The sequence below is a fragment of the Pogoniulus pusillus genome, chromosome 20 (genome assembly GCF_015220805.1).
Source record: "Pogoniulus pusillus isolate bPogPus1 chromosome 20, bPogPus1.pri, whole genome shotgun sequence".
NCBI classification, from domain to species: Eukaryota; Metazoa; Chordata; class Aves; order Piciformes; family Lybiidae; genus Pogoniulus; species Pogoniulus pusillus.
This window is the reverse complement of record NC_087283.1, coordinates 21,219,711-21,232,635: the sequence shown is the minus strand read 5'-3', so window position 1 is coordinate 21,232,635 and position 12,925 is coordinate 21,219,711. Positions and strand designations below refer to the sequence as shown.

Genomic DNA, 12,925 nt, shown 5'->3' with positions numbered 1-12,925 from the left:
CTGAGCTCTCCCTGCACCTTTCTCCTCTCCAAGCAGCACCACCCCAACACTCCAAGCCAGTCCTACCCTGAGGCAGCATCTCCAACCCTCTGACCATCTTGGTGGCCTCCTCCTGGACCCTCTCCAGCAGCTCCATGCCCCTGGATGTCTCCACCAACCCATAAAGAGCTCAACCAGCACTGAGCAAAGCCTAAGAGCTCAGCAGCACCACGAAGCCTCCAGCACAAGGGCAGCTCTAGGCCAGGCTTGAAACACTTAAAAGCTGGCAGGAGAAGCTTGTTGGTGCCTCACAAGTAGGATGGAAAGGATCCAAATCATCAGCCCCATCAAGGCCAGTGCCAACTGCTCACCAGTGCAATTGGGCTTTGGAGCAGCAGGTTGGTTCTTGTGCCAGGCATCAGCTGTGAAAGCAAACAATCAGCTGCTGAAGAGCTCCACAAGCCAGGAGCTCACTTGGCTGAAATGCTCCTGTGGTTGTGTGCAGTGAGAGGGACCAAGAGAAGGGATTGTGCCCCTTGGCTCTGCTCAGACCTCACCTCCAATCCTGCTCTGGCAGGGGGGTTGGGCTTGATGATCTCCTTGGGTCCCTTCCAACCCCTTCCATCCTGTGAGGCTATGACCCAAACCTGCCTCCAGCTCTGCTGTGCCCAGCAGGAGGAGGGCACAGAGCTGCTGGGGTGGAGACAGCAGCAGGCAGGGGGACAGCTGTGGGACCAGAGGTGCTCTGCCTTGCAGTCAGCCTCACAGAACCTCTCCTTGCTGCTCCCAGCCACCTCTGCTCTGCCTGAGAAAGCTCAGCTGGGAGACTTTGGAGCCTCAGGGTCAACATCTCCACTCCAGCTCTGCTGGCCCCAGCAGGAGAGCAATGCCAAGCACCAATCCAGGCTGGGCAGTGCCAGGCTGCAGAGCAGCCCTGAGGAGAGGGACTTGAGGGGGAATTCTGCCCCTCTGCTCTGCTCTGCTGAGAGCCCACCTGGAGTCCTGCATCCAGTGCTGGAGCCCCTGGCACAAGAGGGCTGTGGAGATGCTGCAGAGTGTCCAGAGCAGGGCCAGGAGGATGCTGAGAGGCTGCAGCAGCTCTGCTGTGAGCACAGCCTGAAAGAGTTGGGGCTGTGCAGGCTGCAGCAGAGGAGGCTCCCAGGGGACCTTCTGGTGGCCTTGCAGCATCTGCAGGGGGCTGCAAAAAAGCTGGGGAGGGACTTTTGAGGCTGGGAGGGAGTGGCAGGAGTGGGGGGGCTGGAGCAAAGCTGGAAGTGGGGAGAGTGAGGCTGGAGGGGAGGAGGAAGTTGCTGAGCAGGAGAGTGGTGAGAGGCTGGAATGGGTTGCCCAGGGAGGGGGTTGAGGCCCCATGGCTGGAGGTGTTTGAGGCCAGGCTGGCTGAGGCTGTGTGCAGCCTGCTCTAGGGTAGGGTGTCCCTGGGCATGGCAGGGGTTGGCACTGCCTGCTCCTTGTGCTCCCTTCCAGCCCTGCCTGACTCTGTGACTCTCTCCCATCCATCTGTTGGAACAGGAGCTGGAAAGGAATCCTCTGCTCATTAGGATCCATTCCTGGAAACAGAGTGAAAGAAACAAACAGGCAAAAGCAAACCAAACCTCCAGCCTGAGGGGTCCAACATCACCCAAATCCTCTGCACAGCAGCCTCAGAGTCACTTCAACCCCACACCAGCTGCTGGCTTCGAGAGACAGAAGAGAACCCCCCAGAGCCACAGTGCTCCCTCCCCTGCTGATGCCTCTCCAGCTACCTGAGCACCCATTTGAGCTGAGAACTGGAAGCAGAGCTTGCAGCAGCAGTGCTTGGTAGGAACAGCAGCTCTGGAGGGTTCCACCTAACCCCCACCTCGAGTACAAAAGGAGGGGGGACACAGAAACACAGCCAAACAAGCAAACAAACAAGAGTGCAGCTGTGAAAGCACAGCCATGCCTGAGAGTTCTAGAGCATGGCCTCAGCACAGAGGGACAAAAGCCACCAAAGGCAGAGGGGCTGCAAAACCTGCACTGCACAGAGGCAGAGGAATGTTCTAGATGGGAAAGGAAAGTCCTCTGAGGTCATTCAGTCCAATTGCAACCCAACCCCCACCATGGGCATCAAACCCAAGTGCCATGGGTGCACTCCAGGTGTGGGGACTCCATCACCTCCCCCTGGGCAGCTTGTTTGGGAAGCTGTGCTCAGGGCAGGCTGTGCAGAAGTGCAGCCCCCAGGCTGCTCTCCTTGCTTGCAGCCAGTGGGCAGAGCAGGCCAGGGCAGAGCTTTCCACCAGGAGGCAAGAGGAGATGAAGCAGGAGCAAGGAGCCAGGCTGGAGTCATGTCCTAGGATGACAGAGTTGGATAGGTTGGAAGTGACCTCCCATGACTGAGCCCAACTCCACCATGGGCATCAAATCCTGGCCCCAAGTGCCATGGGTGCAGCTTTCTGGAGCACCTCTAGGCATGGGCACTGCACCCCCTCCCCTGGGCAGCCTGTTTGGGTAGCTGTGCTCAGGGCAGGCTGTGCAGAAGTGCAGCCCCAGGCTGCTCTCCTTGCCAGTGGCCAGGGCAGGGCTTTCCCCCAGGAGGTAAGAAGAGATGAAGTAGGAGCAAGGAGCCAGGCTGGAGTCATGTCCTAAGATGACAGAGTTGGGATAGGTTGGAAGTGACCTCCCAAGACTGAGCCCAACCTCACCATGGGCATCAAACTATGCCCCCAGGTGCCATGAGCACAGGATTGAGTCTCCCTGGGTGTGTTTAAAGGTTGTGATGGATGGAGATCAGAAAGGGAAGAGAGCAGCAGGATCCAGAATCATGGAATGGTTTGGGTGGGAAAAGGCCTCCAAGGTGCAAGCAGCAACCCAACCCCACCATGGGCATCAAACTCTGGCCACAGGTGCCATGGGCACACAGCTCTGGAGCACCTCCAGGCATGGGCACTGCACCACGTCCCCTGGGCAGCCTGTGCCAATCCCTGACCACTCTGGCACCAAAGGAATCTTTCTCCTTTCCAACCTAAGCCTGCCCTGGGCAGCCTGTGCCAATCCCTGACCACTCTGGCACCAAAGGAATATTTCCTCCTCTCCAACCTAAGCCTGCCCTGGGCAGCCTGTGCCAAGCCCTGACCACTCTGGCACCAAAGGAATTCTTCCTCCTCTCCAACCTAAGCCTGTTCTGGGCAGCCTGTGCCAAGCCCTGACCACTCTGGCACCAAAGGAATCTTTCCTCCTCTCCAACCAAAGCCTGCCCTGGGCAGCCTGTGCCAATCCCTGACCACTCTGGCACCAAAGGAATTCTTCCTCCTCTCCAACCTGAGCCTGCCCTGGGCAGCCTGTGCCAAGCCCTGACCACTCTGGCACCAAAGGAATCTTTCCTCCTCTCCAACCTAAGCCTGCCCTGGGCAGCCTGTGCCAGTTCCTGACCACTCTGGCACCAAAGGAATCTTTCCTCCTCTCCAACCTAAGCCTGCCCTGGGCAGCCTGTGCCAATCCCTGACCACTCTGGCACCAAAGGAATCTTTCCTCCTCTCCAACCTAAGCCTGCCCTGGGCAGCCTGTGCCAATCCCTGACCACTCTGGCACCAAAGGAATATTTCCTCCTCTCCAACCTAAGCCTGCCCTGGGCAGCCTCTGCCAAGCCCTGACCACTCTGGCACCAAAGGAATCTTTCCTCCTCTCCAACCTAAGCCTGCCCTGGGCAGCCTGTGCCAGTTCCTGACCACTCTGGCACCAAAGGAATATTTCCTCCTCTCCAACCAAAGCCTGCCCTGGGCAGCCTGTGCCAAGCCCTGACCACTCTGGCACCAAAGGAATCTTTCCTCCTCTCCAACCTAAGCCTCCCTTGACACAATTTCAGGCCTGTTCCTCTCCTCCTATCACTAGGGAGAGGAGCCCAAGCCCAGCTGGCTGCAGCCTCCTCTCAGGGAGCTGCAGAGAGCAATGAGGTCTCCCTCAGCCTCCTCTTCTCCAGGCTAACCACCCCCAGCTGCTCCTCCCCAGCCTCCTCCAGCAGCAGACAGCAGCTCCCACCTTGCCCTGGAGCAGTGAGCAGCCACACCACAGACAAGCCAAAGAAGCAAGGGCAGCGATTGAGGGCAGCAGGCAGAGACATCTGATAAGCTCTCAGCCTGTCCTAGGGAGCAGCTAGGACAGGTTTAACCTCAACCAGGCAGATCAAAGCAGGCTCAGATCCTTAGAGCAGCCCTGGCCAGCTCCTGGGGACAGGAGTAGGGGGGGGGGGGAACAAGTGACAAGTGCTGCTGCTCCCAACAAGTGACAGCCACAAGTGGCAGCTCAGCACCAAACCAAAAGCAGCTCCACGCTTCCAGCTTGCTTCTCTGTTGGGTTTGCCTCCCCCCTCAGACCCTGCTGCCAAGGCAGACACCCCCAGCTTGCTCTCCACCTGCTGCTTCAGCCCTGCAGCAGCAGCCCAGCCACCAGGTTCCCTCTCCACAGTCCAACCCCACCGAGGCCACCACCATCACCACCACAGTGGAAGCCAAGGGACACAGCAGCACCGCCAAACTCCAGATCAGCCTCTCCCAGCTCCCCCCAAAGCATCCAGGAGGTTTTCAGCCTCCCAAACTTCATATCAGCCTCTCCCAGCTCCCCTCAAAGCATTCAGGAGGTTTGCAGCCTCTCAAACTTCAGATCAGCCTCTCCCAGCTCCCCTCAAAGCATTCAGGAGGTTTGCAGCCTCTCAAACTTCACATCAGCCTCTCCCAGCTCCCTTCAAACCAGCCAGGAGGCTTTCAGCCTCCCAAACTTCACATCAGCCTCTTCCAGCTCCCCTCAAAGCATCCAGGGGGCTTTCAGCCTCCCAAACTTCACATCAGCCTCTCCCAGCTCCCCTCAAAGCATCCAGGAGGTTTTCAGCCTCCCAAGCTTCACATCAGCCTCTTCCAGCCCCACTCAAAGCATCCAGAAGGTTTTCAGCCTCCCAAACTTCAGATCAGCCTCTCCCAGCTCCCCTCAAAGCATCCAGGAGGTTTTCAGCCTCCCAAACTTCACATCAGCCTCTCCCAGCTCCCCCCAAAGCATCCAGGAGGCTTTCAGCCTCTCAAACTTCACATCAGCCTCTCCCAGCTCCCCCCAAAGCATCCAGGAGGTTTTCAGCCTCTCAAACTTCACATCAGCCTCTCCCAGCTCCCCCCAAATCATCCAGGAGGTTTTCAGCCTCCCAAACTTCACATCAGCCTCTCCCAGCTCCCCTCAATGCAGCCAGGAGGCTTTCAGCCTCCCAAACTTCACATCAGCCTCTCCCAGCTCCCCTCAAAGCATCCAGGAGGCTTTCAGCCTCCCAAACTTCACATCAGCCTCTCCCAGCTCCCCCCAAAGCATCCAGGAGGCTTTCAGCCTCCCAAACTTCACATCAGCCTCTCCCAGCTCCCCCCAAAGCATCCAGGAGGTTTTCAGCACTGCCAAACTTCACATCAGCCTCTCCCAGCTCCCCTCAAAGCATCCAGGAGGTTTTCAGCCTCCCAAACTTCACATCAGCCTCTCCCAGCTCCCTTCAATGCAGCCAGGAGGCTTTCAGCCTCCCAAACTTCACATCAGCCTCTCCCAGCTCCCTTCAAAGCAGCCAGGAGACTTTCAGCCTCCCAAACTTCACATCAGCCTCTTCCAGCTCCACTCAAAGCATCCAGGAGGTTTTCAGCCTGCCTTTGCTGGAAGTTCTCTCCCACCACAGATCCTCTAAAGGACCAAAGAGGAAATTCTGCCTGCTTGAGCATCCCCCCAGCCTGGCTCTGAGAGGGGACAGATCCTAGCTAGAGGTTAAGAGAAGGATTCCCTGCTCCTGGGGCTTTGGTGCTGTGACCCAGAGATGTCTTCCTTGGTAGCACACAGGGTCACAGCTGTCACTGTCAGCTCAGTCTGCAAGGCAGCTCCCAGCTGGGGGTCTGGGCAGGTGAAGTGCTGCTAGGATGGGGTCTGGCTCTGGCCTGCTGAGCAGCATTCAAGCCATGGAGGCCTCTGCCTTCATGTCCCAAAGCACTTTAGCTGCTTTCCTCTCCCAGGTGACTCTTGCACAGCAGCACTGAAGCTGTCCACACTGCATCACAAAGTTCTGCCATGGGCTTCAGCCCCCAGGCCAAAGCAGAGTGAAGGTAAAGCCAGGGAAGGAAACTCAAAGCTAAACGAAATCCTCTGCCCTGGACTGTCTGACAGGGCAGGGAAAGAGCAGCAGGTCCTTAGGAAGTGCTTTGCTCTGCCCCTGCCCAAGTGACAACAACCCTCACAGGCAAGGGAGGAGCACTGCTGGGGCTGCACACTCTGCTCAGTGCCAGAGGCCCTGCTGTAGTATCCCTGCTCTCAGCCCTGCTTCAGGGACTCCTTTCTGCCTGCTCCAGGCCTCTTGCACTTGGGTTGCAACCACCACACTGATCCCTGCCCCTCCAACAACCATCCAGAGCTGTGGGGGCATTGGGGCAACACTCAGGGTGAAGTGCTGCTGCTAGGATGAGCACTGGCAGTAGTCTCCCTGCCCTCAGCCCTGCTTCAGGGACTCCTTTCTGCCTGCTCCAGGGACTCCTTTCTGCCTGCTCCTAACCTCTTGCAGCTGGGTTGCAACCACCACACTAATCTCTGCCCCTCCAATAACCATCCAGAGCTGTGGGGGGCATTGGGGCAGCACTCCAAGTGCAGTGCTGCTGGGATGGGCACTGGCAGTAGTCTCCCTGCTCCCAGCCCTGCTTCAGAGCCTCCTTTCTGCCTGCTCCAGGGACTCCTTTCTGCTTGCTCCTAACCTCTTGCAGCTGGGTTGCAACCACCACACTGATCCCTGCCCCTCCAACAACCATCCAGAGCTCTGGGGGCATTGGGGCAACACTCAGGGTGAAGTGCTGCTGCTAGGATGGGCACTGGCAGTAGTCTCCCTGCTCCCAGCCCTGCTTCAGAGCCTCCTTTCTGCCTGCTCCAGGGACTCCTTTCTGCCTGCTCCTAACCTCTTCAGCTGGGTTGCAACCACCACACTGATCCCTGCCCCTCCAACAACCATCCAGAGCTCTGGGGGCATTGGGGCAACACTCAGGGTGAAGTGCTGCTGCTGGGATGGGCACTGGCAGTAGTCTCCCTGCCCTCAGCCCTGCTTCAGAGCCTCCTTTCTGCCTGCTCCTATCCTCTTGCAGCTGGGTTGCAACCACCACACTGATCCCTTTCCCTCCAATAACCATCCAGAGCTATTGGGGCAGCACTCCAGGTGCAGTGCTGCTAGGATGGGCACTGGTTGTAGTCTCACTGCTCCCAGCCCTGCTTCAGGGACTCCTTTCTGCCTGCTCCTAACCTCTTGCAGCTGGGTTGCAACCACCACACTGATCCCTGCCCCTCCAACAACCATCCAGAGCTCTGGGGGCATTGGGGCAACACTCAGGGTGAAGTGCTGCTGCTAGGATGGGCACTGGCAGTAGTCTCCCTGCTCCCAGCCCTGCTTCAGAGCCTCCTTTCTGCTTGCTCCAGGGACTCCTTTCTGCCTGCTCCTAGCCTCTTGCACTTGGGTTGCAACCACCACACTGATTCCTGCCCCTCCAACAACCATCCAGAGCTGTGGGGGGCATTGGGGCAGCACTCCAGGTGCAGTGCTGCTGGGATGGGCACTGGCAGTAGTCTCCCTGCTCCCAGCCCTGCTTCAGAGCCTCCTTTCTGCCTGCTCCAGGGACTCCTTTCTGCCTGCTCCTAACCTCTTGCAGCTGGGTTGCAACCACCACACTGATCCCTGCCCCTCCAATAACCATCCAGAGCTGTGGGGGGCATTGGTGCTGCTAGGATGGGCACTGGCTGTAGTCTCACTGCTCTCAGCCGTGCTTCAGAGCCTCCTTTCTGCCTCCTAACCTCTTGCAGCTGGGTTGCAACCACCACACTGATCCCTGCCCCTCCAATAACCATCCAGAGCTGTGGGGTCATTGGGGCAACACTCAGGGTGAAGTGCTGCTGCTAGGATGGGCACTGGCTGTAGCCTCCCTGCTCCCAGCCCTGCTTCAGGGACTCCTTTCTGCCTCCTAACCTCTTGCAGCAGGGTTGCAACCACCGCACCGATCCCTGCCCCTCCAACAACGGCACAGAGCTGTGAGGTTTGCCCGCGGGCACGGCAGTGCCTGGGCTCTTTAAGCACCGTTTAGCCTTTCAAAGGGCAGGGCTTAGCAGCTCTGCTCCCCCACCAGAGCTCTCAGCCCACAGCTACGCCGGGGCAGGAGAGCTGGAGACATCAAATCACCGCTAGAGCACACGCGGGACGCTAAACACAGCTTCAAAGGGGAACACGAAGAGGTTTTGGGGGGCGAAGGAAGAGATGCAGCAAGTCCTTTGGCCAGGCCAAGCCTTTCCTAGCCACGGTAGCCGCCCACGGGAGACTCACCTTGAGGATCTTCACCACGACCCTCTCGTTGTTGGTGATGTTGATCGCCTCGAAGACTTCGCTGTACTTGCCCCGGCCGAGCTTTCGAACCAGCTGGTAATCGTCCTGATTGCTGCGGGCACCGAAGGGGCAGGGCGGGCAGGAGGAGGAGGAGGAAGAGGAGGAGGAGGGGGAGAGGATAACTGAGAGAGCTTTGGAGGAGGGAGAGGGGATGGGGGAGTGCCCTCTCCTAAGCCCCTGCCCAACCTCTCTCGCCCCTCTATCTCCATCCCCAGCCGCCCCGAAGTGCCCTGGGGATGCCCCAAAACTGGGAGATGGGGGACTAGGGGGTATGGAACCCTCCCCGAGGGCTGAGGCTCGCAGGAAGGTGCGAGGACGTCGGTGGGCCCCCGGGGAAGGGGAGAGGGAGGGGAGGGGAAGGGGAAAGGGGAGGGGAAGGGAAAGGGAAAGGAAAGGAGGGGAGGGGAAGGGAAAGGGAAAGGAAAGGAGGGGAGGGGAAGGGAAAGGGAAAGGAAAGGAGGGGAGGGAGAGGAGGGAGAGGAGGGAAGGGAAAGGAGGGGGGAAGGGAAAGGAGGGGGGAAGGGAAAGGAGGGGGGAAGGGAAAGGAGGGAGAGGGAAAGGTGATGAATGGGAAGGGGAGGAGAGGGGAAGGGAAAGGAGGGGAAGGGAAAGGAGGGGGGAAGGCAGCGGAGGGGAAGTCAAAGGAGGGGAGGGGAAGGGAAAGGAGGGGAGGGGAAGGGAAAGGAGGGGAGGGGAAGGGAAAGGAGGGGAGGGGAAGGGAAAGGAGGGGAGGGGAAGGGAAAGGAGGGGAGGGGAAGGGAAAGGAGGGGAGGGGAAGGGAAAGGAGGGGAGGGGAAGGGAAAGGAGGGGAGGGGAAGGGAAAGGAGGGGAGGGGAAGGGAAAGGAGGGGAGGGGAAGGGAAAGGAGGGGAGGGGAAGGGAAAGGAGGGGAGGGGAAGGGAAAGGAGGGGAGGGGAAGGGAAAGGAGGGGAGGGGAAGGGAAAGGAGGGGAGGGGAAGGGAAAGGAGGGGAGGGGAAGGGAAAGGAGGGGAGGGGAAGGGAAAGGAGGGGAGGGGAAGGGAAAGGAGGGGAGGGGAAGGGAAAGGAGGGGAGGGGAAGGGAAAGGAGGGGAGGGGAAGGGAAAGGAGGGGAGGGGAAGGGAAAGGAGGGGAGGGGAAGGGAAAGGAGGGGAGGGGAGGGGAAGGGAAAGGAGGGGAAGGGAAAGGAGGGGAAGGGAAAGGAGGGGAAGGGAAAGGAGGGGAAGGAAAAGGAGGGGAAGGGAAAGGAGGGGAAGGGAAAGGAGGGGAAGGGAAGAGGGGAGGGGAGGGGAAGGGAAGGAAAGGGAAAGGGAAAGGGAAAGGGAAAGGGAAAGGGAAAGGGAAAGGGAAAGGGAAAGGGAAAGGGAAAGGGAAAGGGAAAGGGAAAGGGAAAGGGAAAGGGAAAGGGAAAGGGCAGGTCCCCTCGGGGCGCTTTACCCCCAGGTCGGGATGTGCGACTCGTAGTCCCAGTACTCTCGGCTCCTCAGGCTGTTCACCTCGGCGTAGACCCGCGCCCGGCTGCCGGCGGCCGGGCCGGGCATGGCGGCGCCGGGCGGCGGCTGGAGGAGGAGGAGGAGGAGGAGGAGGGCGCAGGGCCGGCGGCGCGGGAGGCCGGCGAGGCGGGGCGCGGCGCGGAGGAGGGCGGCGGCGGCGGCGGCGGGAGGCGGCAGGGCTAGGCCGGAGCGAGGAGGCGGCGAGGCGAGGCGGGGCCGGGCCGGGGGCGGCGGCGGGCGCTGGGCCCGCACGGAGCGCGCCGAGGCCCGGGCCCGGTGCCGGCGGCGGCGGCGGCGGCGGCTGCAGCCTGGGCCGGCCCCGAGCGCCGCGCAAGCCAACCCGGAACAGGCTCCGCCGCCGCCCAGCCGCCGGCCGCGCCGCGCAGCGCCCCCTGCCGGGCCGGAGGGCTGCCGCCGCCGCCGCGATCGCTCGCCGGGAGGCTGCCGCCCTTCGCCGCCGCGGCTCGTCACGGCTCGTCACGGCTCGTCACTGCTTGTCACGGCTCGTCACTCCGTGTCACGGCTCGTCACGGCTCGTCACTCTCCGCCGCTCCGCATCACGCCTCGGCACTCCCCGGCACACCGATCCCTGCCCCGCCGCAGCCGTCACTCCCCCGTCGGGTCCCTGCCGCCCCCTCCTCCGTCTCTTCCCCGCCGCACCCCTGCCGAGCCCCGAGCCCAAGCAGCCTCCTGCCGTGCCCCATCGCGGCTGGCATCGCACCCCGGTGCCCCATCGCGGCTGGCATCGCACCCCGGTGCCCTCACGCCTCCTGGCGCTGCTCGCATCCTTGTCTGAGTGCAGTGCGGGCAAGAATTCCCTGCGGGAGCTTTGGAAGCTCAGGAGGATGTGTCCCAAACGCTCCCTCAGCACCACATCTCTGCCTCTATATAACACCTCCAGGGGTGGGGATTCAACCCTCAGCACCACATCTCTGCCTCTATATAACACCTCCAGGGGTGGGGATTCAACCCTCAGCACCACATCTCTGCCTCTATATAACACCTCCAGGGGTGGGGATCCAACCCTCAGCACCACATCTCTGCCTCTATATAACACCTCCAAGGGTGGGGATTCAACCCTCAGCACCACATCTCTGCCTCTATGAAGCATCTCCAGGGGTGGGGATCCAACCCTCAGCACCACATCTCTGCCTCTATATAACACCTCCAGGGGTGGGGATCCAACTCTCAGCACCACATCTCTGCCTCTATATAACACCTCCAGGGGTGGGGATTCAACCCTCAGCACCACATCTCTGCCTCTATGAAGCATCTCCAGGGGTGGGGATTCAACCCTCAGCACCACATCTCTGCCTCTATGAGGCATCTCCAGGGGTGGGGATTCAACCCTCAGCACCACATCTCTGCCTCTATATAACACCTCCAGGGGTGGAGATTCAACCCTCAGCACCACATCTCTGCCTCTATATAACACCTCCAGGGGTGGAGATTCAACCCTCAGCACCACATCTCTGCCTCTATGAAGCATCTCCAGGGGTGGGGATTCAACCCTCAGCACCACATCTCTGCCTCTATATAACACCTCCAGGGGTGGGGATTCAACCCTCAGCACCACATCTCTGCCTCTATATAACACCTCCAGGGGTGGGGATCCAACCCTCAGCACCACATCTCTGCCTCTATATAACACCTCCAGGGGTGGGGATCCAACTCTCAGCACCACATCTCTGCCTCTGTATAACACCTCCAGGGGTGGGGATTCAACCCTCAGCACCACATCTCTGCCTCTATATAACACCTCCAGGGGTGGAGATTCAACCCTCAGCACCACATCTCTGCCTCTATATAACACCTCCAGGGGTGGGGATCCAACCCTCAGCACCACATCTCTGCCTCTATATAACACCTCCAGGGGTGGGGATCCAACCCTCAGCACCACATCTCTGCCTCTATGAAGCATCTCCAGGGGTGGGGATTCAGCCCTCAGCACCACATCTCTGCCTCTATATAACACCTCCAAGGGTGGGGATTCAACCCTCAGCACCACATCTCTGCCTCTATATAACACCTCCAAGGGTGGGGATCCAACCCTCAGCACCACATCTCTGCCTCTATATAACACCTCCAGGGGTGGGGATCCAACCCTCAGCACCACATCTCTGCCTCTATGAAGCATCTCCAGGGGTGGGGATTCAGCCCTCAGCACCACATCTCTGCCTCTATGAAGCATCTCCAGGGGTGGGGATCCAACCCTCAGCACCACATCTCTGCCTCTATGAAGCATCTCTAGGGGTGGGGATCCAACCCTCAGCACCACATCTCTGCCTCTATGAGGCATCTCCATGGGTAGGGATTCAACCCTCAGCACCACATCTCTGCCTCTATGAGGCATCTCCATGGGTGGGTATTCAACCCTCAGCACCACATCTCTGCCTCTATGAAGCATCTCCACGGGTAGGGATTCAACCCTCAGCACCACATCTCTGCCTGCCACCATCTGAGGCCAGGGTGCAGAACCCAACCCCAGCTGGCTGCAGCCTCCTCTCAGGCAGCTGCAGAGAGCAATGAGGTCTCCTTCAGCCTCCTCTTCTCCACACTAACCACCCTCAGCTCCCTCAGCTGCTCCTCTCCAGACCCTTCTCCAGTTTTGGTTCCCTTTTCTGGACCTCCTCCAGCCCCTTCATGTCCTTCTTGCAGCAAGAGGCCCTAAACTGAACCCAGTGTTCAAGGTGCAGCCTCCCCAGTGCCCAGCACAGGAGGGCACTGTCACTTCCCTTCTCCTGCTGTCCACACCATGGCTGATCCAGGCCAGGCTGCTGGTGGCCAGGGATTGGCACAGGCTGCCCAGGGAGGTGATGGAGTCCCCATGCCTGGAGGTGGTTTGAGAACCCTGTGGCCACAGCTCCAGCACAGAGCCCTAAAGCTGCTGCAGGCAGTGGAACATCTCCCTGTGAGGACAGGAGCTGGACCAGAGGAACCTGAGAGCTGCCCTCATTGCTGCTGAGCTGCAGGGCAGTGTGGGCAGGACAGTGCCAGACTCTGCCCAGGGACACCCAAGGACAGCACAAAGGGCACTGGTGGAACATCTCCCTGTGAGGATAGAGTTGGAGCAGAGGAGCC

General features: G+C 59.9%; 1 protein-coding gene across 2 annotated transcripts in view; it reads right to left on the bottom strand.

The window, feature by feature from the left end:
- CSNK2A2 (casein kinase 2 alpha 2) overlaps positions 1-9,999 on the bottom strand; it is a 40,799-nt gene extending 30,800 nt beyond the window's left edge. The window contains exons 1-2 of one of the 2 annotated variants that reach the window (XM_064160574.1): positions 9,789-9,999; positions 8,315-8,426 (exon numbers count right to left, since the gene is read on the bottom strand). In XM_064160574.1, coding sequence (XP_064016644.1) covers positions 8,315-8,426; positions 9,789-9,892 — 216 coding nt within the window. In that variant the 5' untranslated portion in view covers positions 9,893-9,999. The remainder of the gene's footprint in view (positions 1-8,314; positions 8,427-9,788) is intronic. The other variant, XM_064160575.1, reaches the window with a different exon arrangement.
- Between the last annotated feature and the right edge of the window lie 2,926 nt (positions 10,000-12,925).